This window comes from Xiphias gladius, chromosome 9 (assembly GCF_016859285.1).
Source record: "Xiphias gladius isolate SHS-SW01 ecotype Sanya breed wild chromosome 9, ASM1685928v1, whole genome shotgun sequence".
Lineage (NCBI taxonomy): Eukaryota > Metazoa > Chordata > Actinopteri > Istiophoriformes > Xiphiidae > Xiphias > Xiphias gladius.
In genome coordinates this window covers 16,312,320-16,336,426 of record NC_053408.1, presented here as the reverse complement: position 1 = coordinate 16,336,426, position 24,107 = coordinate 16,312,320, and the positions used below count along the sequence as shown (strand labels likewise).

Sequence of the window (24,107 nt, the reverse complement as noted above, 5' to 3'; positions counted from 1 at the left end):
TCTTAAACAAGGCGCTCTGGGATACTTTCGCTTCAAATGACTGTGCGTAGCGGTTTTACTGCTGTGGTAAGCTTGGGTCTCTGTCTAAAATACTCCCACACTTTGGATCATCCTGTGCCAGGATTTGTAGCTGCAGCAGGGAAATCCCGCTTTGACCGGGCACAGCCATCTTTGTGATGTGCCGTTGTCGTCATCGATGACTTCGGTTACGTGGATGCCCCCCCCCGCCCTAACCAACTGTCGTTTAATGCTTCTCGAGAATCGCTCATCCAAAAACCTTCACAGTCGACACTGCACTTCCTTTGGTCCTCAACAATACACACGAGAAGTCAATCAGATGAGTGGTTGTCGAGAAAATCGAAGGACAGACAGGAAGACAGACAGATAGAGAATTTTTCCATTTATTAGTGGGATCTCATGTTCATATCTGCTGACCTGAGTTGAGCAACTCACAAAACTCCAAAAACTTTTTGTGTGCCTCTAAGAACAGGGGCTGAAAACTCTAAAATCCAGACAAAGCCATTTACCAAGAAAAAAGAAAAAAAAAAAGGAGCCAAATCTTTGCAGTTTCCCCTCCATCATCAGGCCTCAGGCCTGCAGGAGCCTCCTGAGGTCCTCGTCCATGCCCCGCGCTCGGAGCTGCTCCAGGCTGTGGTAGTGATGGATGACATCATTGGCAGTCACCACCACTATCCTGACACCGTGGGTGTCGCTGCCAAGCTGGCAACCGATGGCCGAGCTCACAACCATATCCAGGCCGCCGTAGCAACCGCCGGCGTTTCGGTGGTAATGGCCGGAGAAGACTGCCTTCACCCCTGTGGCAGAGAGAGAGGTGTGAGTGCTGAGTTTGGTACATACTACTTGTTCGGAGCATCAAATAGGAGAAAACAAAAGCCTGAATTCGTTTTTTTTGGTAGCTTGATTTGGTTTGTCTCTATTTACATCACTTATCTAAACTGGGATATTACCATAATAAGCAATATACTGTTTAAGGTGCCACGTAATTCACCGCATTTCTGACCCTTTGTCCCTCATTTATCCCAAATAAAGGTGCAACACGCACAATTATTAACAGCTTGTAGCAGAAAAATGACCTAAATATATCTACTAGGAGTTGACAGGTTTAGTGATCAATACCAGTGACTCAATGTTTGCTCCACCAGAAGATGTCGGGCTTTAATTCACTCACTTTACAGCCTCTGGCGCATTTTTAAACAATAACCTGTTGCTCAGTTTCTTGGTATTTGATGGACAGATTTACATTTAGCAAAAGCTCACTTAGTATTACTATAATATCATTATTAGTGGCATCTGTATAGCACATACATACATTTAATAGGACTGCACTCTGCCACACTGGCTTTTTTTTAGGGTGTGGCGATTGCTCAAATGATATTATAAATAACATTACTTGGAAAGGTAGAAGACAAGAAGAATGGACGAACAGGAAAGGAGAGATGGACAGGAAAGAAAGAAAGACAGAAAGAAAATATACTCCGGAGCTTTCCACTTGTGGAATATTTTGAAAACCCAGGTAACTTTCATTAAGGGAGCCACGATATTCAATTTATTTTCAATTACAAACTACATGGTTAATAGAAAGGAGCGGGTATGGCTTGTCCCTGCGGCACTGATGCTCTGTCACTACAGCTGAAATGACTACACACTTAAAATGGCATGCCAAACAAGCCTCATTTTGAATGAGGGGTGCAAAATGAATTGTTTTTCTGTGTGTGAAGTTAGTATTCGTCTGAGTTTGAATTTGTTTCCCTATTTTGGGGAGAAACACTGACTTTCTGAAAAGCTGGTGTCCTTTTTGGCTGTCTTTCACATTGTGTTAAGAGTTAGATTGAAGGAAAAGATCCGAATTATAGTTATGTTAGGACAAGGTGAAGGTGGTTGTGGGTTTAACGTTTTAAGATTAGGATGGAATGTGTATAGGTATGATTGCATGTGTGTATTCTAATATCTACTTACAGTATATGTGCGTTCCGGCATTATCAACTGTGCATGCATGTGCATAGGTAAGGGGATCTTCAAATTAGTTTACTGCAGGCTTTTGGCAGAGAAAATGAGCTGCTCTATTTTCTAACTGCAAGTGTTGCCATGGAGGGGAGTCTGGCTGCTTGTTGCCTCGTCTCCAGAGAGACACCCAGCCAAAAAAATAATGAAAACTGGCAACAAAAGAGGATAAATTGCAGCCTGTGCATGAGAGAGACATCGGTCTGCCCCAGAAATCTGCACAACAAAGACAAGGAAGATCCCTCCGAATAACTCTTTTCTTTCTCTCTCTACTGCTGATACTACTTCGACTTCACTTTCTGTGAAATTGGCCTGCATCATCAAGTCCGCCACTCTGCATAATCGAACAGCACCAGAATACAAATGTGACCTAAATATTCTTATTAATATTAATATTCTGGGCTATGTGAGGACAACAGTTGCACATGCTGGACTGTTAAATAATTAATCTGCCATAAATGGAAATTGATGATTTTGGCCTGTATGTGCCCAGGCTAAATTCATTTACATTCAAAACCTGGGGCAGCACTGTGTGAAGCCCACCCTCCTGTGACTTGTGGGTGGGCTTGCAGCTATATCATTATGGACCACACATTCATGAATCTGTTTGTGTGTGTGGCCAGGAATAATGCATTTCATATAACCTTGCCACTGCTCTAGGTGCCTGAGTAACGGGCCAGGCTCAACAATGTCTAGTCACAAACGTTTGTACATAAATGTTTGTGTATATGTGCATCCTTGGTGTTTGTAGATGGGGGCCAAAAGGCCACAAATTCCCTTTTATGCCTCTAGGCCAAAGGCATGTACTCATTACTCTGTATGTCTGTGTATATAGGTGCATATAAGTATTCTGTGGTGTAGTTCTTCAGTGCTGAGAGACACCTAAGTAGTTTATTATCCGTCCTTCGAGGAATTACACCGCTCATCTATAATTACCCACATCCTGTGAATGAAACAAAGCGAAACAGCAACAGAAGTGTGAGCTAAGGAAAATGTTTGATGGGATCACCTGATGACTCAGTTAACGACGCTGATTGTGGAAATGTTGGATTTGTTACAGTATCCACAAGAGGGTTGTGACTTCTTTGTCATCCTAGAGACATGAGGAAGTGGGAGGAAGATGCTAGAAGACCAATAGTGAAGAAGCGACAGACAAGTATTGATCCTGTAATAATGATGATGAATGAACCACCAGGAGAATAAAAAAATCTTTTTGAAACTGAAATGGTTTTTCTGAACCTCCTCTATAACTCCCAAAGATGCCATGATTAATCATATCGCCAAATAAAACGTGTGTGGGATTGTGTAAGTGTGCAAATGTATACATGTGTCAGCGTGTCTGAGTTCTGTCGCCACGTCTCGGGTGATCCACATCCCACACACACACTGCACGATGCCGTCACAGCAGCAGTGATCTTCCCCCATATGTATGGGAAACATTTGCGATGCATCCATGTAGTGGAGTTGTGCTGTATGTTTGTTGGTCATAGCTTAAAAATTAAGGAATAATTCACAAAAGGCCCTTCGACCCAGTGTTTTTACAACACCTACAGTAGGAGGCGCTGCTAGACACGACAAAAGTTGGGAATAGGGCTGCAATAAGCAATTATGTTATTTATCGATTAACCTGTCATTTATTTTCTTAATTAATTGATAAATCATTTAGTATATATTACATCAGAAAATAGTGAAAAATGTCCATGGCGATGTCATCAAATGTCTTGTTTTGCCCAAAGAACAGTCTTAAACTCAGTGATATAAAACTGAAAAAAATGCAGAAAATCTTCACATTGGCAAAGCTGACACCAGAGAATTTGGGTATTTTTTCTTATAAAAAGACTCAAATTGATTCATCAACTATCAAAATATTTGCCCATTCATTTTGTGTTGACCGACTAATTGATTAACTTTAATACCTTTAATAGCTATACTTGGGAATGGGAATAGTTCTAGATTTTGGCAAACAGGCTGATGTGATTTCTTGCTGAGAGTTTGAGCCAGCAGTTGAATAGCTTAGCTTAGCAAAAGGCAACCGGCACACAACCCTGGTAAAACCACAGATTTACAATTTGCACTTCTGTTTTTGTATGGGTTAAACAAACGAGATCTAATGTATTAATCAGTGAGCTCTTGAGGTGCTGGTAGGCGAATTTCGTTACCATTGGACAGAGCCAGGCTAGCCGTTTCCACCTTTTCCAGTCTTCCTGCCAAGCTAAGCTAAGTGGCTGCTGACTGTAGCTTCAAACTCACCATACAGACATGAGAGTGGTATCAATCTTCTCATATAACTCTCACCAAGAACGCAAGTAAAAGAATTTGAAGTGAATTAGAAGTGTCAAACTAGTCCTTTAATAAAATGGGTACCAAATTAATAATTCATACCTTTACACATTATAAACAAATAACAATCCCAATAAGTCTCCTTGAAGATTAAGTATAAGTAACTAGCATTTACAACAAGTATAGTATAAAATTATGTGTAAGTGGTGATATCTGGTTATTTGTATGCACACAGATCTGCACTCTGCTGGTATTCTATGTGTGAACATCTCTCAGCAAATCTGAATGCCCCTTTTTTCAATATTACTATTCAAATACCAGAATAACAGATTCATACCCCATTCTATGAGAGATTCATCCTCTAGTTTTCTCCTCTGAGGCACAGAGGTCATGAGAGAGTTGCGCTTGGCTGACTTCTCTAATGTCTGTCAGGCTTGGGATCTCTGTTAGGTCGTCATTACACACTACAGGCTTTCTTTCAAGGTCTTAAGTATAGCTGAGGATTGAAGTGGACGGAACCAACAGACAATTTTTATGTCGTGGAAATGAATTGTCCCGCTCCGCTGGTTTGTCCCACTGGCTCTTATGGAGCAAAACCGATTTCATAGAAACAATTTTGCACAGGCCCAGCGATAACACCCTGACCTGAATTAATTTGAGCACGTCCCTTCCAGAGGGGCATCATTACGCAGACTCAAACCACTACACCTGGGTCTTTGTTGGCTAAAAAACACTCTGAGAGAAAAGATGCCTTTTTTCAAATTTCCAAAAGATTGTATGAATGAAAGATAAACTGAAAAAAAATAGAAAAAAGAAGCTGATAAAAGCTGTCCCCTTTGCAGTGCAGTTAGAAGATGAAGCTGACCTCTGAAATTGTCTGCCAGAAAATAAATGGGGAAGGCCTTCTTTCAAAATGAGGGCTAGAGGCTGAGATCGCCTACGTGGAACTAAAAAATAAACAAAATAAGCAAAAAGACAAATTAAAACCCCAAAATACCCAAGCATTACTTCAAAGACCTTTTGCAGCATTTTTAATTTAAGAAAATGCTCAACTTTATGTAAATGCCCCCCTATGCAATGAGAGCGACAATTGGGTGAGAGTCTGGGTTGCACTAATTTTGATTCAGACAGAAACAGAAGCATAGAATTGTTTAGTTTTGCGCTCCACTGGTGGATCACGTGAAGTGCAGATACACGACCGCAATGCTGGCAGCCTTCCGGGAAAATGGACTTGATTTGACAATGACGAAATACGATACACAAATTATTTCCCTTCACTCCAACCAAAGCAGCAAGGATCACCTTCTGTACATTGTTATCCAAAGTCCCTCATGGTAAAATCAGCATGGGTGGCCTGGTGGTACGTAAACTCCTAACTGTGTGCCATAGCTCTAGTCACTGAGCTACATCAAGAATTAAATTCGGCTAATTCCACTGACAATACCATTCTAAACCAACTCAGCCATATAGAGAATGGAACATGTAACTGTGTAAAGAGTGAGTGTCTTGCTTTACCCACCGAGCTTTATACAGATGGGGGGCACGGTACGCGTTCAGAGTGTGTAAAATAGCAGTATCGTATTCAGTAAAGGGTTGTTAAGTACGATTTTGCCCCGTTTTTATCTCTTCTCCATGCTTTGCTGCATTCTTCCCCTTTCCTTTTCTTGCTGAGTGGGTGCCCTTGCGAAAACATGCACTCTCTACGCTGATAATTCCACGTCTTGTCTCGGTCTCTGTGGAAATCCCATTTACCTGTCAGACTTGAAACAGTGCTGGTTCTTTTGTGCTTTTCTTTGTGATACAGACTCCCATCTGGGGACTGGCCTTTGCTTTGACAGACAGAGGTGGGGAGGGTGGAAAGGAAGGAGGGAGGGAGGAAGGAGTGCTAGAGCACTCAGAAAATACCCAGCGTAAGCAGTCAGAGTGATGAAAACATACTGAATGCAAACGGAGGGAAATTACCCAGAGTCAAATTGAATTCTGGTCAGGGGTTGCAGAAAAACGCACAGAAATGAGAGGGGAGTCCCTTCCAATTATGCCTGTATTTTGTGTGTAATATAATTTTTATATGCTGAAATCATCTGCGCCATGTTCGCCTTAATTGGTTGATGTGTTTGAAATACCTTTTACTATTTAAATGCTAATAGTCTATGCTGATGTAGTCCGCAAAATAAAGGAATAAAAGAAGTGAAGAAACGTCCGTCCACATCTAATCATGTTTGATGTGTGCGCCATTGCCTTCAATCTGCCCTCCCCTTCTTTCTCTTCCCACTCTCCATCATCTCCCTTTCATCTCTTGGTCACGATTTCCTGGCTGCAAGATTGGATTTGCTAATTGCAAGCTAAGGTCCTATCTTGCCACTAAACCTCCTCTTGTTGGCGATTACCTCTAGGAGACGCCATTTTCCCTCAGACCGTTTCCATCTTTTCTCCTTCTTTGCCTTTGACACAAACTCCTAATGTAGTTCTGAACAGAGCTGTCATCTGCACATCTGTGGGCTGCGTAGGAGTGAACATGCAACATGTGCGCTTGAATTGAAGGGCGGTTGTCATTAAAGTGCAGGTCTGTGAAATAATTCACCATGAAATGGTGGCTGTTGATAATTTGCATGACAGAGGGATACAAAATGATGTAGCGTGGTGAGGCATGTTGCAGCCCCAGCTCCCCATAAATCACTCTCAGCCAGCAGTCACTGAGCAGCATCCCCTTTCTGTGTCCTCCAGTTATACACACACACACACACACACACACACACACACACACACACACACACACACACACACACACACACACACACACACACACACACACACACACACACACACACACACACACACACACACACACACACACACACACACACACACACAACCACAATCACAAAGGCAGCTGGGAAATGAAAGTAGTGAGCATGTCATCTATCCCGCTATGAGCATACATGCATTTTGGCCATAGTTTACCCAACGTGGCACCTAATCATCCTGATTTCACCAAGCTTTGATCCCTATGTCTGAAATGAGCAAAAATTGGAGAAATCAGCAGCTATCTGATCTAAAAATAAGTTAATAAGATTAGGTATCTGACCAGACCAACAATCCCAGGTATTGAGACCCTAATAATACAAGAAGGGGAACTAACTTTGGAATCAAGATGAAAAAAGGGCAAGACTTTCATCAACAGCTAAATCAATAAAACGGTAAATGAGGAGGAAGTGTTGAGGATTACGTCATGGATATTGTCCAATTTAACGATTATTTCAAGCATGAAGAGATGATGGATCAGTGCAAGCCTTCATTCACTCATTCAAAGAAGCTGCTGATTTGACACAGTGGACGTCATCTGGTAAGATGCTTCAATAGCCAATCAAATACATGCAAGTGCTGTTACTGTTAGAATCCTTTGTAACATTCTACCATTTAACGTACTACTCAAACTGGCCTTCCTGGATCGCGTTTCATCATCTCACCGGTATATGAAACAAGATATCCCCACCAAAGCAGCCCCTGTTTTCAGTCTGAATGCCCGGTATCTCGTCCCCACCAACCCCCACCTTTGGTTGCAGTAGAAAGAGAGAGTTAGAGAAAGACAGAATAAGAGAGCAAGATACAGAAAAAGCAAAAGCATTATTCAGCCTCATCATTAAAACAATGGGGTTAAAGGCTTAACCATGGCCTCTTATCAAATCCCCAGTGGGTGATAAATGTGTCCTCGCTTTTGAACAGAGTAGGATCGTTGCTGATAAAGACAACCGGCAGCAAGAGAGCGAGAAAGAGTGAGAGACAGAGAGGGAAAGATGGAGAAACTATGTGGAGCAGCATACGGCTTATCTTTGCCTCTAATTAGCTACTGTATGTACAACTCTACAGCCGCTAGCGATGTTGGGAATTCCATTGAATTTCACAGCTGCACTCTTATTTTTTATTTTTTGTCTCTACATAAACAGGGTTTGAAGGTGAAAAGAAAAACAGCGGGGAAGGGTGTATCTGTCTGTCTATCTGTGCACGTGTTCGTTCATCCTCGTTTGTATGTGTGCTGAAGGTATCCTGAATGTAGGCTATAAACCTTGGAGGAGGAGGAGGGGTGCAAAGAAATCTAATTACAGTACTCCATCTATGAGGAGTGGGAGAGGCTGAGAGCACTGCTGGGATTTCCGCTACTCCACTAGCCTCTTGGAAAAGACACACCGGTCCCTAGCCATGGGAATTCAATCTTCTCTGAAGAGCCTCAGAATGCGTGCAAAACCCGTTCTCTCTAAATTCAACATCTTCAACTAGCAAGCCACCTACAATTATTGTCTTTCCTCCTTCGCTCACAGTAACTAACTGCGGGCTTAGGTGCATTCATACAAATTGGCATAGGTAGGGGCAATAAAGGCCAAGAGAGCATTATTTACTATGATTACAGGTATGACAGTGACGAGGCAGCGCTAGAGTACCCATAATAAGAGTAAAGAACTTCCTCCTGGGTGTTTAGGGATTTGTGTGATTGTTACCAACAAACTGACCACACTGTACTGATTGAAAAGTCTCCTACCAAATAGTAGATACCGTAAAGAAGTTGTTATCTAGTTTTCTGGTTGTCAGACCAGACTTACTTGTATATTGGAAACATGTCCTTTTCCAATCAGGTATTTGGTTTACACTCAAAAGATATTAAACACAGAGAGCAAGTGCACAATTAAAGGCAAGATTTAATATCAACCAAATCACTGTCAAATCACAAACCGTAGTAATTGCTTATGAAATTAAAAAAGGGACTGTGTAATACTTGACTTGCCCATGAGGGTGTCATCACACAGAGACAGTGGATCATTAATATGAGCTGGACTGCACTCAACAGTTCCGAGGGTGGAACTGCTCGCTCTGATGAGCCAGAGGAAGACTAATTGGTGTCACACCTTTCCCATGTGCAGCTGTGTCGCTGAGATAACATATAGATATTTACTGTAGAATACATCATGCATACAAAATGCACCATTGCATAGCAATTTATATGCAAAATGCATACACACACAAAACATGTACAAAATAAACAGTCGTGCACACACAATTACTCGAACATCTCCCGAAGTAGGGAGTAGAATGAAAAATACCTCAGGGAGAAAAAAAAAATCAATTAAAATGTATTTTTTTGTCTGCAGGGGCCTATATTCTCTATTTCCATCATATGTCAGTGGAGTGGTGGGGGGCTGCAGGAGCCCAGCAGCAGCAATAACAACCACACCAATGCTGAGCCAAATCCCCAGCTGCTGCAAGTTAACTGACACCACAAAAAGACATCTCTGGAGTGGTTGGAGAACTCAGTTACACATAGAAGTGTATACGTACTTATAGCATGAAGACTGATTTGATGCCAAAGAAAAATTTCTGTTACATCCAGCTATCCCATTACATGGCCGCTTTCTGTAGAATTTGAATTACTAGACAAAGAATGAGGAAAGTTGTCCAATTTTACCTCTTTGTTCTTGCCAGACTCCTGTTTCGCTTTCCTCAAGTAAGAACTTTAGGGCAGCCAACAAAGACAAATAAACTTGAAGAGTTTTTTTTTAAACAACATCTATGTGTTATTGGTACAAAGAAACACTGTTAAAGCATTATCAAGTGTTCGAATAAAGGATCTTGAAGATCAATACTTTTTACACCATAAAATGTGTGATCCTTCAGCTGCTGGTATAGCTGCATTTGTCTTCAAGGCCAAATTATATGAGAGCTAGCTGCACCAACGTGACCGAGACTTATCCTTGTGAGCTGCTTACTTAAACTGAAAATCTCAGTAGAAAAATGAAATTCATGCTTTATCTGTGTCAATGCTTAACTGTTCCTGTGTGGACATGGATCTTTCTGAGAATAAGACTGGATACAGAACTGTTTGTGTGAGGTTAATGATACTGCCCTTTACTGTAATGACAGTGATGATCACCAGAGTACAAGAACGCATCTGGAGGATAAAGGATCACACGGTGCAGCGGTGAGGACAGACCGACAGCAGAGGGAAATGACATATGAATAAAGCAACGCAAAGAGAAGAGAAAATTACCATGGCCAATGTTTGTCCAGAAGAGACATAATTTACCATGGTTGAGAGGAAATACAGCCCCTCATCGTGCAGACGGGAAGACAAACAACACAAACACTTTCCCTTTCTTCTTCAATATGCAGTAAATAACGTATCCTAGTTTTCTGCAATTCCTCACTTGTTTTGATTGTTTTCTCTTCTAAAAGGCCTGTAGTCTCTCTGTTGGTATATTTTCACCAGGCGCTTGCTTGCCCTGTAGGGAACTCCTCCTTCATGCAAGTTCATAGAGTCCTTCATTTTGCGGCTAACATAAAAAGAAAGACAAGTAAATATTTGTTTCATGAAACTTTGTTTTATGTGAAGTTCATACACATACCTGGTAATAATTTATCTTCTTTGTATGACGTGGGTGGGTGTAGTTGATTATGTATCAGTGTAGACTGTCTACATTAAAATGTGAAAAAGTGGAGTGTTAGCCATTTTTGTGAAAAATATATTATCTTTAAATATTAAAATTCCCAAATAATTTCATAAGCTTGTCTCTCAAATCCTTAAAAACCACAAATATTAAACAACAATATTTAGAGTCCACAGCCATGCTTGTAACTATGTGAGGCTGTACTCAGGTACTACAGTGCTTTGAGCTAAATGCTAATGGTAGCATGCTAACATGCTCAATTTGACAATGTTAACATGCTAATGTAATGGTGTAGGTGCAGGTATGTGTTTACCATGTTCACTATCTTAGTTTAGCATGTTATCATGCTAATATTTGCTAATTAGCAGTAAACACAAAGTACAGCTGAAGATAATGGGACTGTCTTTAGTTTTGCATGTATTTGTTGAGTAACGAAATTATGGGACAAATTAAACTTTGACCCGATGATGGCGCAAGTCATAAAGGGATCAGTTACTGAATGTCAGCACAAAATACCATGGCGGTTTGCCAGGGCAAAGCCAAAGTCATTAGGAACATCATCTGGGAAACATAAATGTCTGTAACAAATTTTGTGCTAATCCAATGATATTTTACTGGAGAAGTAAAAACTATGACCTATTGTTGCAGCTGGATGAAAAATCAGGGTATCACTGCAGTCATTAGGATTCATTTTCTGGGCCAAATGAATATCTGTACTGAATAGTACAGCAATTAATCCAATTTTTGTTGATATTTCCCTAAAAAACGAAATATCAAACTTCAAGACTGAAGCAAATTGTTGGGCCGAAACCGACCAACTCGCATTTCCCTCCATAGAGCCACGCCGCTAGCATGGCTAAAAATCCAAAACTGTTTTCGGAGTATTTTTAAACAAATCAATGACTTACGGTATATTCTCTGTCCCTAAATACCACAGTTTACGGCTAATTTACAAGAGTATATTCAAACAATATTGTCTTTCCAGTCACTGTGTCATTTCCTGCCCTGGCAGTGACCCTGATCATTACAATGTATCTGGTACGAATTTCGCAGCTCTATCACAAGCTGACAGTACAGAGTACAGAGATGATCACAGTCTGTTTTTTTTTTTTTTTTTTTTTTTTTTACAAGCATGCCTCCAGGACAGACTCCAGTAGATTCAGAGTACAGATGTTACAGCATCAGTCATTACCACGACACTCCTAGTAGGAGATGAAGGAGAGAGCAAAGGGAGCATGAAAGAGAAACCGGGATCGGAGGAGAGCAGAAAGAACTATGTGACAAAGCCTTTTTATTATTCAACAATAAATGGTTTGATTCTTTTTACGCGAGTGATGATTTTTGTCAAGTCATTGGATTTCAGTTTTAGATTTAATACATTTAGCTGATTTATCAAGAGCCACTAACAGTGACAAAGCTGTGCTGTATTTCCTAGCTTTTTTGTAATTTTCATATGGAACGTGGGCTTTTTCTTACTGCTTCTAGAGCTCCTATGATCTGAATGACTAATTATATTCATAAACATGCCAAGGATTAAGGATAAGTTCACTGTAACCCTGTACCGAGTGTTAGGTATGGGATTGGACTGGACAGAGAGGGTAAATGAACATGATGAGGAAAACGTGGCTGCTTGTAGAAAAATCACAGAAATCACATCCTTTCTCCTGCTCTAATAGGAAGTACCATATATTGTACACACACACATAAACCTACATGTATATGCATACAAACATGAGAAAATCATGTAGTGTATGCAGCTTTACAGTGAGCGGCAGCAAGTCTGTCATCAATTATTAAAAATATGTGCATGTAAGTATGTATATAGTTCGTACAGTACATGCCCTGTGTTCACTCTGAATTTATAATTGCGGGCAAAACATGTGCGAGCGCGGATGAAAACGGACACGTGCACATAGCATGTTCTGCACATACAGTTACACCCTCCGTTCCTCCATACAAAAAGCCTGTACGGAATGCCCTTTAAATCTTTAACCAGTGTTGCCTTAGAGGAGCAATTCATTATGACAGAAAGAAGGGTCATCAGACCAAAACGGGCCAACATGGTTAATAACATGCTGGAATAATGGCTGGATAATGAAATTAATACCATCCCCCGCCAGTCACCTTGATGCATGATTGAGAAGCATGGCATGAGTCGGCATGAGAGGTTCCGTCAATCAGTTGTGAAGAAATGGCTGGATAGATTGGTGTGTACATGTTTGAATGGGTGTGTATGCGTTTAGCTAATGCGTAGTTACAGACATATTGTCCTTGGGAAAGTTTCCCTGCCCGGCACCCTTGTATCAAACTTACAGCCAACAACAGTGGATTTTGATGATGGAATTATTCTTCTTATAGGAAGTCAATGCATTAATTAATTCAATTACGCCTGTGCTGTTTGTGTGCTGTGTGTGTGCCAGAAGCTCCTCCTGTGCTTTTGGCTAATGGCATATTAATCCTCTGGGCTAGGATCTTAACTGTGCTTCAGTTAGATATGCTAGAAATAAACAGGTTTAACAAGAATATTAACGAAGAATTATATAGACAAGAAATTTAAGACCCCTTCGTAGTGGCTTAAATCCATAATCACGGAAAATACTGCTGATATTTCAGGGTTCTGGATGAGGCAGCTGTTTGACTTTTAAAACAATATAACTGATTTATCTCTTCAGTGACTTCTAATTGTAAGTAAATAAAAACAAAACTGGACTCCAAGTCCTTGGAAGAGACAAAAGAGACAAAAAGAGAGACAAAAAATGTGTCATGTTGAAGTGTCCTTGAGAAAAATACTGGACACAAACCTCCTCAGTCACAGTAAGCTGGCTCCACCCCCATAAACATCAAGTAATTCAGGGACTTTTCAAGGACTTTCCAAATTCCCTCAAATTCGAGGACCCAACATGGCATAGTTTGAGACCCGGATCAAGTTAATTACAAGTTACAACATTAAGAATTTTTATAATGAGAACTAGCAGGCTTTACACACTTTGCAGACTATGTAGGCTCTTGCACGCATAAAGACAGCGGCATGTAGCCTATTTACTAATAAAAAAAATATCAAAAGAACGTACAATTAAATTTTTGCACAGAATACATAAATTCAAGCACTTTCTATTACCCATGTCTCTTTATATCTATTTTCAACAACTTTCAATGTCCTGATTTTTTTTCTGAAATTCACAAACTTTCAAGGATATCAAGGATCCGTTGGAGCCATGTGGCCCCGTATAAAGGCTCGGTGTTTTCTTACCTGCCTTCTTGAACCTGTCCAGCAGGTTTTGTCTCACTACCCTCTGCAGGTTGAAGTAGTCATCCTCCTCATCAGGGCTCTTAAGGTACAGAGGAATGTGCTGGAACACCAAGATGTGTTTGGGTTTGTGTTCCTGAAAAGAGACAGACGTGAGGGATGAGGGATCCCCAAACTCCAAAGACAAAATTCAATTGTTGTGTCATATGGCTGCAGACGGCAGCAATTATCTAAACCACAACGTCCAGACACAGCAAAAGAAGACATTATCTAGCTGAAAGTCTTCATAAATCAAATGAGAATTCAATCATGTCGTGGACACCATCCTACCGTCGAAGAGGAGGAGGAGGCTCTGCTCAGCTGCTCCTCCAGCCACGTCTCCTGAGCCTCCTTCAGCTGAGGGCAGGCCGAGGCGTCGTAGAACAACTGGGAGTTCAGAACCAGGCAGAGGACTCCACCCACCTGAGACCACAGGAAAGAGAAAAGACAGAGAAATTTGGTATTTGTTAGTGACCTGCACCTCATTCATTTTTTAAGCTATAACAACAATGTGTATAGTTCTAAGAAAGGGTTATTTTTATAGTGCCTTTTCTACCTAGACATTTCTATTCCTATAATTATTTTTTTTCTTTTCCTGGATTAATTCCTATAATCTTTACTGCTCCAAAAACCCAATTTCTCCGCAGAAGATCAACGAATAATCATCCTATTTTAAAAATTCTACTCAGTTATACACGGATAATTGCATGAGCAGAAGTGAACAGGGCCCAGGAGTTGAAGGGGGCTCGAGGCCTTAAATTTTTTTTAAAGTGGGCATAAATATATAAAGGGACTCTGAATACATGGGAGTAGGCCTACATGTAAATACTGAAAGAAATTCCTGTGACGTGTCAACTATGATTGCAACATGAAAAAACACACAACCAGTGGGTCAAGAAATTGTAAACTTAAAAAAGAAAAAGAAGTTACAAATGCAAGCTGGAGACAGAATGACACAGCGTTATAACTGACAGAGTGAACACTGACATCCCTCTGATTAAGACACGTCTCTCTGATGAACTGATGCACTTCAGATGTTCGATTGAGCCTGACAGACAGAGTGAGTCTCCATCAAAACTAGCTACTAAACACAATGCTAATTTGAAAAAACAACCACAACATTGACGTTTGAACATACTGTCGCTTATGGCCACTGAATATGAACTCATCTGGGTGGTGTGCTCTGATCTTTGACCTCTCTTCACACAAGGCCAGAAGAAGCCTGCGGTCTAGGTAGAACATTTTTCGGTTTATCAGTGCTATTTTGTGTACGTTTTGCCGTATTGTTGTAGCTGTTGCTCTGCACCACATTTAATTCTCATTTATGTTTTATTTTGTAGTCAGTAGTTTGATGTTTTATTAAGATATCATTATTCATTTATGGTTTTTGTTTTGAGCCTCAAAAGGGCACTCCACTGATTTTACACATGCAAGATCATTAACTGGTCATGAATAGTCCTACTCTGCCTGTAAAAACTGTTTTATAATGCACTATGGCTCTGAAGGAAGCTGTCTGAAGTGTACAGTCTGAAAAAAAAAAAAAAAAAACCCTGATGAGGTCACAGTGATGTGATCTGGGTTACCGCAGACTTCAAATTCATTACAGAAAGCCTGCATTACAAACTAGAGGTATGGAATTTAAAAATGAGTGCTACCAGTTAGTTGGATTACTCCTTTAAATATAAATAATGTATGCTGTACATGGTATGCACAGTGCAAAACAGAACCAAAATGTTCTATTACTACTACTAATACTACTACTACTACTGCTGCTACTGCTACTGCTACTATTACTACTATTGCTACGGCTACTACTACTACTACTACTGCTGCTGCCGCTACTACTACTACTAGTAATACTACTACTACTACTACTAAATGTCTTAGGTGTCTGCTTACCCAGAAGCTGAAATAATCATCCCCCCATGCACTGCAGTATTGCTCCACTGTACTGGGGGTGGGAGTGTTGCCCAGGTCATGGTTCCCACTGACAAACACCAGTGGAATGGAGGGATCTGTTCCCTTCAAGGCTGCCTTCAGGTCTCTCTCCTGACCTTCTCTGAACAGCGTATCTGGGGGGGGGGAAAGGGGAACTCAGCTTCTGTCCTTGGGACAAATGAGGTAGTGGTTACAATCCACATAGAAAAACAAAACAATATTGACTTGAAAGAGCACGTGCTCGATAACAATAACATCTAACTTGGACAACATAAGAGTGAGACGGAAAGAGAGAGAAGTGCGTATGAATGTTGATGAAAAGTGTCAGTTTGAGAGTGTGAGGGGTGTACAGGTAAGAGTTGCCTAAGGGAAGGGGGATTATTTAGATGATAATGATGACAGCTCAGAGAATGATCGCTCCTCTGTACAGCTCGACTTCTTATCACCATGGTTACTGACATGATGAGTAGTGTTCTGGTGGAACCCTCCCCGGTCGGCACAGCAAACCCAACCTTTCTCCGCTGAGCTGTGCGCCGGCCACAGCTCTGTGGAGCACCTGTCAGATTCACCGGTCTAACATACATGAGGCTACCTGTGTTACGAGATCTTTACAATGTGTTCAGTTGTTTGTTGTGATAAAAATCCGCCATACTACCGAAGCACGCAAAACGAAGGGGAAATGTTTTGAGTCAAATTAATTCAGTCCCAGTATGGGTAAGAGGCAGAGAATGGGTGAGACTCAAATCTATTTATAATTTAGAATGTATATCAAACAAACCTATCGGCCCGGCTCTCAAGTAATTCCCTCCTCTCCCTCTTCTCCACTCTATTTCTTTTCCTTTTTATTCATCTGAGTAATTATTTTACTGGCCTACTTTTGGAGCAAACGTTTCTTTGGATGTTTGGATAGGACTCATTACATAAGAGCCTTTTCTGACAGAACATCTTGTGCATGACAGTGTGAGAGAATGCAGAGTTTAAAACAAATCCAGATAAAAAGGTAAAACGTTGTTTTCACCCGTCTCGGCTTTATAATTAAGCGAACCTGACAGTATTCAAATCGTCAATACAACACACAAAATGTGCTAAAATGCAAAGGGAGACAGGAAGGCCATTTTATAATGTAAAACAGATTCTGCGTGACACTTTTAATACTGCATTTGTATTCAGATTTGTAGAGTAACTGCTTATGCCTGACTGCATACAGTATATTAATATCCTCATGTCTAACAGGTAGTATTTCAACAAGTACAATTACATTAGCTATAAAGGTTCATAGATCATCACTAGCAATCTACAGTCTTTTTAAGTATTGCACATGACTGGCATGAAATATGTGGGCGATAGTTTGCAATGTGTCTCAATATAAAATAATGTATATTTGCAAGTGTAAGTGTATTTTATGCATGCTGGTGAAATGTCGTGAAGGTCCATTTTGTCGTAAATTTTATGAAAATTATATTGTAATTAGAGCTGAAATGATAAGTTGATTGAGAAAAAAAATCATTTTTTAAAGCAAAATGCCAAAACTCCAAAGCTTACAGCCTCAGTTCTGGCTACAAATGTCAATATTTACTGTGAATAATAAACTTAGCATCTTTTGGTTTTGAAATGTTGATCGGAAAAAACACGATATTTGAAGACTGAATCTTGGACATGATGGACAATTTTCACTTTTTTCTGACGTTTTTTTGACCAAATGATTAATCGAGAAAATAATCAATAATCAATCATGAAAATAATCTTTAGTTGTAGCCCTAATTGTAATGTATGTATATGAACTGATATTGTAATTACATAACAATTATTACAAATTAATTTCCTTTTTTTTTTTGTAGGGGACTAATTCTCTTATTCTCACTTTACCTGACTAATGTCAGGTAAAGTCGTAAACTGGCACCTAAACACATGATGCTTTTGGATTTTTCATGCGGTGGCAGAAAAACGTTCTGACAATTAGACTTGATATTTGACACTTCCTCGCTTTTGTAATTATGGGATGCTATAAAGCCCAACTGAAATCATTACCTCTGCCACGGAGGTTATGTTATCACATGTGTCTGGTTGTTTGTTGGTTTGTTCGTTTATTTGTCAGCAGGATTACACAAAAAGTACTGAACTGATTTAAACTGAACTTGGTGGAGGGATTGGGCATGGTTCAGGGAAGAACCTATTAAATTTTGGGGCAGATGTGGTGAAAGAGGTGGATCCAGGAATTGTTTATCACTTTCCTAAACATTGCGATATAGGGCAGAGATTGAGTTTTGTCAATATGTGGCCTCGGCATTCTACCGAGTGTCATTCAAGTTTTAAGTGTGGATAAACACTGCTTGAGGAAGATTTAGTTATGCATAAAACAAAATACCTAACTCACTGATATACAGTGTTATCAGTGATTATAATAAGTGCATAAGTGGTCCAAGCAATGGTCTCCAGCAGGTGATGTAGAGTGAATATTTGAAAAAAACTAAACATCCAGGTTCTTCTCTTGTGAGCTAACAGTCCGAAACAGAATCTTGATGAAGGCAAAGACAGCTGAGGCAACAACATTATGGACTCATTATTCCACAATCACAATATTTGACTGCTGCCTCAATTATATGCAAACCAATGCAGGCTCATTAATGAAGCTGGGATGGAGAATAGGGGGTGCAAAGGTTGTCAATTGAAAAGCAAAGGCAATTGTAGCATCTGGTAGTTCTCAACTAACCCTGCTGTTGCAGACGAGATGATTTTTACAGATTGTATCAATTTAATCACAAGTGGAGCATTTTTCTTGTTTTTATTTTGATAAGGTCCGTTTCTTCAAGTACAACATGCTTAGAGAATCTCAAAGGGGAATCGAATGAGAAGCACTCTCCCTTCTTTTAAACACCATCCATGTGCCCTTTAGCAAGGCATCAGACCTTGTCAGCTGCTCCAGTGGTGCTGCTCAGTGGCTAAGAACAGAAAAAATGTTTCATGCTTGACACCACCCAAGTGTGAATGTGTGTAATTAGGTAAGATTGAAGCAGGGTGGGACTCGTCAAGAGCATCTAGCTACACTTAACTTTCTCTAGATAATTAAATGTGAATAATTAGCACTGGGAGTTTCACATGGTGGCAGGGATGCTGTCCTGCCTTCTGCTTCCTTACACCTCTAGCTGCCTGCTCTTAACCGCAGCCATCCACTAACAGGCATATCCATGAATCATTCCTCAGCACTACATGGCTCAAACCGATACTCAATCACACAGTAGACCATCAATCTGCATTTGAGACACCTTGCTGCAGATTAGTGGGATGTGGTAAACCCATTAAGGTAACAGGTAGTGTCAAGTTAAACGCTCATAGGTTATTCAGATGAACATGTCCTGCTGTAGTTGAAGAGAAAGCCTGCGCACTTGTGATGTGAACCCGTTTGCCCTTTAAGCATGCCCAATAATTAAAAATAAGAAAAGAATTAATAAAATGCTGCAGATATGTTCACTTCATAAATAAGCAGGATTCCTTTTGCTCAGGAAAGAATGAGAAATCGTGAAACATTTTATGAAAAAATTAATTTTATGCATACATTTTCCCACCCTGCTTTCCTCTTTTGGAATAAGCAATACATGCAGGGAGTGGGGTATACGGAAATAAAATAAATAATAATAATGTGGCTCTCTTCTCTCTCTGTAGCTCTGACTGAAAGGCCTTATTCATTTAATGAGATTGCAACACTGTGTTTCTCAAACCCTGACAGGAGACTTTGGCAGGTTCTCGTTGAGCCTGTCCAACACTGTAAGCACTTCTCTCAATTTCCTCTAAAGACTGGCTGTCGACACGGCACATAGGCCTCATTGCGTGGGGTCTTGCTGTCGTATACATTTTCCTCACTTGAACAACTATATTTTCATTGTGTGGGGACCGCTATATTTGTGCCTAACTCGAGCATGTACAGTACTGGCACTGACAGGTTATGCCGATGTGGAGCTGGCCCACAATTAATGACAAGGTGGTAGATGAGATGAAGTCATATTAACTCTATCCTACAACCTCTCAAACACAACCTAGTAACATTACAGTATACTAAGGCTAGGCGATATATCGAATTAATTTGAGTTTTTGTTTTTGAACGATGTGGAAAATGCTTAAATCGCAAAATCGAGATTAGTGCTTCCCCTGCTGTCACTCAAACACCAGTGCCAGCAGTTCTCTGTAGTTGCAACAGTAACATAGCCTGTCACTGTTTCCTTGGAGACACCTGCACATCTGAGCTTTGCTGGACAACAACAACATGAGTAATGGCAGATGGAGCCACTGAAGACAACAAAATAATACCAAAGAAAGGTATTCATATTACCTCAGTGATATGGAAATGGTCTGGTTTTGCAAGGTTTGATGCAGAACATACCACCGTACTGTGTAAAGTTTGTAAAAACTCTACAGCATTTCCCATACATAGGCTCTACTTGGGCAGCCATAACCACCAAGGTAGATCAAATCTGATAGTATCCCCTCCCAAAACAGAAATGGACCAATGTCAACAAACTTGTGCAGTGCTTGTCTCTAGTGCTGTCATATACTCACATCAAGGTATTGGCAGCTTTAAAAATCCCATTCCTGCCAGGAGGCTGATAGGAATGGGTGTTCTTAGTCTGATCTTCCTTATTTACATAAATTTAATTTGACGTGTCATCAAAAGTGAAGTCTTCACACAAAATTGAGCTGAGTTTATTTGAAGACTGGATTTTGGGCTGAAGATTGAATGAAGAGCATGAGATCAACAGGCGGATCCAGCACCAGTACAAAGCCCGCATGACCGGACTGTGGTGGTGAAGAGAGAGTAGAGCCTGAAGGCAAAGGTCTTGATTTACCTACCTTCACCAATGGTCATGATCTTAGGGTAATAACCATAGGAATGAGATCACTGATACAAGCAGCTAAAATGAATTTGCTTTTTAGGTGGCTGTCAGAGGGGAGTTGTTAGTAGAACTGTTGTTCCTTCACCCTGAAAAGAGTCAGCTGAGGTGGTTTGGGCATCTGATGAGGGCTGGGTTATGGTAGAGAATAACTATGTAATACAGACATAACATGTCTGTATGACATAGATGTCATAAAAAGTGACTTCCAGCACTCTCACCTCCTCAAAGCTGGCCAAACCCTGTTTGACAAGAGCAAGAATGTTGGATTGTTGGTTTCAGAAACCTTCAGAAATTGTCAGATGCCAGTATACTGGCCCCCTAAGGATGCCTGGAGGGTTCTTAAATTACCTATTAAATAATATATTTAATATATAAGGTTTTCCATTGCAAATATTGTAATTGCCAAGTACTTTTTGACAGATAAACAACTGAACAATATATAAAGCTCCACTGCTTCACGTTCTGTCAAATAACAACCCACACTGACTCGGGTCAGGTCGGTGAGGGTTGATCACATATTATGATTGGCCATTGAGACCAGTCCCGGCAGATGCATCTAGCACTCTCTCATGCACACCCCAAATAATGACAGACACACAGAGAAGGCTGGTAAAGAGACACACAAGGATGGTAAAATCTTCATGGATTTTTGACGCTCCACCAGCCCACTGATGCGGCCGGATTTCTCCCGGTGCTCCTGATTGCCAATCCGACTATGACAGACATGTCTGTTTTCAGTGTGTTTGCGAGAGAGAGAGATCAAAAGAGAGGAGCAAGGAGGGGCCGCCACAAATAAATCAATGTATGGGAAACACTGCATCTGGACTGTGTATCTCCTGGGTCTCTATGAATGTGTGAAAGTGGTGACAGAGAGGCATATCTGAACTTATACACTTCTGGCAGGTCCTAACCCCCTATGAAACCTATTACTGGATGAACCCATTAAACACACACAGAATGTCCCCACTAATCCATCCCCCTCCAAAACCATCCAAAATGCTTACACCTGTCGGAAAAACAAATTTTACCTAGGCAGTCTATCCTTCATACTCTCCTCTCCTCTGCTTCAGAATCCTACAGAGATCCCCATTTTAATTAAACAGGTTTCCACAGTTACAGAGAGGGGACAGGAAGTCCCAAGGTAACCTCTACTTCACCTTTGTGAGTTTTGAACACATGCAGATGCGCTCACATACTTGAATACTTCTCCCTGCTGTATCATGCGTATCATCCTTCATGAACCCCCAAAGACACAGCTTGAATCCTTTGTAGTGTTCATTAGGAGAGTGTTAAGTCCAGCATGTTTCTCTAATCAGCTCTCTATCGCGCTCTTAGCCCCCTGCCTCCTACCTCTGCTGCTGCCCCCCTCCTTACTCTTTATCCCCTCCATTTGACAGCTTTGAAAATAAGTGAGAGAATGACACAAGAGAGTGAAAGTGAGGGAGGGAGAGGCAGCGATAGGGAGAGAACGAACGGCGAGATTAAAAGAAGTCCTTGAGATGAGAAAACGTCTCCTGGGGGTTAGCTTGGATTGGAGAAGAGACAGGGAATTGGGATCAAAGGACCTCCTGTCAGTAAAGGTCTGGATGACATGATGGCAAATTCTAGGCTGCATTTCTTTTAGGAAGCATGGCCTGTTTAGTTTTTGGGAATGGGATTGTTCCTTGTGGACCACTGTGATGGGATGCATTATGAAGTCTATCAGGGTTCCTCTCCATATTGGCTGCAAGAGTGCTTCTGATCACTGCTTCACGAATGATTCTTTGATAAGAATGGGGATTTATCAAATGGCAACATACTAGTCAGCCTTCAATTTTCATGCCGTCAAATCAAGATCTGAAGTTAAAAAACCCAGAACTGATGAACACAAAGATCCCATTGTTTGTTCCAGAACAATTACAAGAACAAATAGAACTTTTGATTCCTTGACACCAGATTTAATTCACACTAATGTATCAAACAGAATCACCAGAGGGCAGAATAAGTGAGTGTGCTTGTGTACAGTGTCAGACTTGCAAATGAAGGTTGTCAAAATAAGGTATGAGGCTGCAGCTGTTTTCTAAAGAGAACTGACAGATGATAGAGGAAAAAGAGAGAATGGAAAAGAGAATGTGAGAGCGACTGAGAGGAGAAATAAAGAGTGAAATCCGTGGGAACAGAAATACAGTTGCCAATTTCCCAACGCCAACAGGCAGCAGTGTTGACAATGCCGGTTGACAGCCAGCATCCCCTGGCTGCCACCCATTCATTCTGTATTGTAAATAAACAGTTTAAGGGGAAATGTCAGCCGAGAGACGGAAGGAGCAGCTCCTAATATCTCTTCCCTCCTCCTGACTGATGCAGCAGCCCAGTTGCCAGGCAAGTGACGGACATGGCAAATAATGAGGATGGCACACAAGACCTGCTCTGCTGGGGCTGAAAGTAACAAGGGCTGATGCCGTGGCGTTTAAAGGTCCCCAAGGCCTTACAGTTTAAACCCTATGCTCACACCATCTACTGTCCCACTGTGCATCTGAAATAGATCTCACCGTGACCTATAAATGAGACTGATCAAAGGGAGACGGGGAGGGTGACGGAAAATGGATGGCCGCTATGTTCTGGTCTAAATGGTGCAGCCATGGAGATGATAAGGATACTCGGAAGCCTACAGCAAGACTCTTGGATGATAGGGAGACACCGCTCCGGGAGTGTTCATGACTGTCCCTGTGCAGCTAAAATTGGTGGGCACAATGACCCAAAAAAAGAGAAGAAGAAGGCAAGAGTTGCTCTGTGACTAAGCCAAGCCAAGTCCATGTTGCATATGAATAGTTTGCCTTGAGTCAAATTTTAGAAACAGGGGCCAAGGACATTCTACACATATTGCACCAAATATAACAAAATATTCTGCTTCTGCATAATATCTTACATAATCTTCCAATCAGGATCAGGCTCAGTGATACTTTCATCATGATCCAATCAAACATGTAAACAGATGCACTGAGAGAGAAGACATGCAGAGATGGAGGGATAGACAGGTTCGCCTGCCGACTTCTTTTCTCTCTCAGTGCCCATTCCTTGAGGCCAGCCAGCCAGGCAAGCACCTCATGCTAGCCTCCTAATTGTCATGCAAAGGTAGTTTGCATTGGTTGGCAGCTTGCGGCTCCTTTTGCTGAACATTAACTCTGCAGTGGGTCCTGTAAGTCTGTTTCATTTACCCAGTTATCGAATCAGGCAGCTGGACATTGAGAAAAACTCACACCACGCCGTAGTCACTCATTTCAT

The 24,107-nt window shown here is 41.0% G+C and overlaps 1 protein-coding gene across 1 annotated transcript in view; it reads right to left on the bottom strand.

The window, feature by feature from the left end:
* Nucleotides 1-385: 385 nt before the first annotated feature.
* cpped1 (calcineurin-like phosphoesterase domain containing 1) overlaps nucleotides 386-24,107 on the bottom strand; it is a 30,789-nt gene continuing 7,067 nt past the window's right edge. The window contains exons 3-6 of the mRNA XM_040134356.1: nucleotides 15,922-16,094; nucleotides 14,314-14,445; nucleotides 13,987-14,119; nucleotides 386-815 (exon numbers count right to left, since the gene is read on the bottom strand). Of these exons, the coding sequence (XP_039990290.1) occupies nucleotides 589-815; nucleotides 13,987-14,119; nucleotides 14,314-14,445; nucleotides 15,922-16,094 (665 nt within the window). The 3' untranslated portion in view covers nucleotides 386-588. The remainder of the gene's footprint in view (nucleotides 816-13,986; nucleotides 14,120-14,313; nucleotides 14,446-15,921; nucleotides 16,095-24,107) is intronic.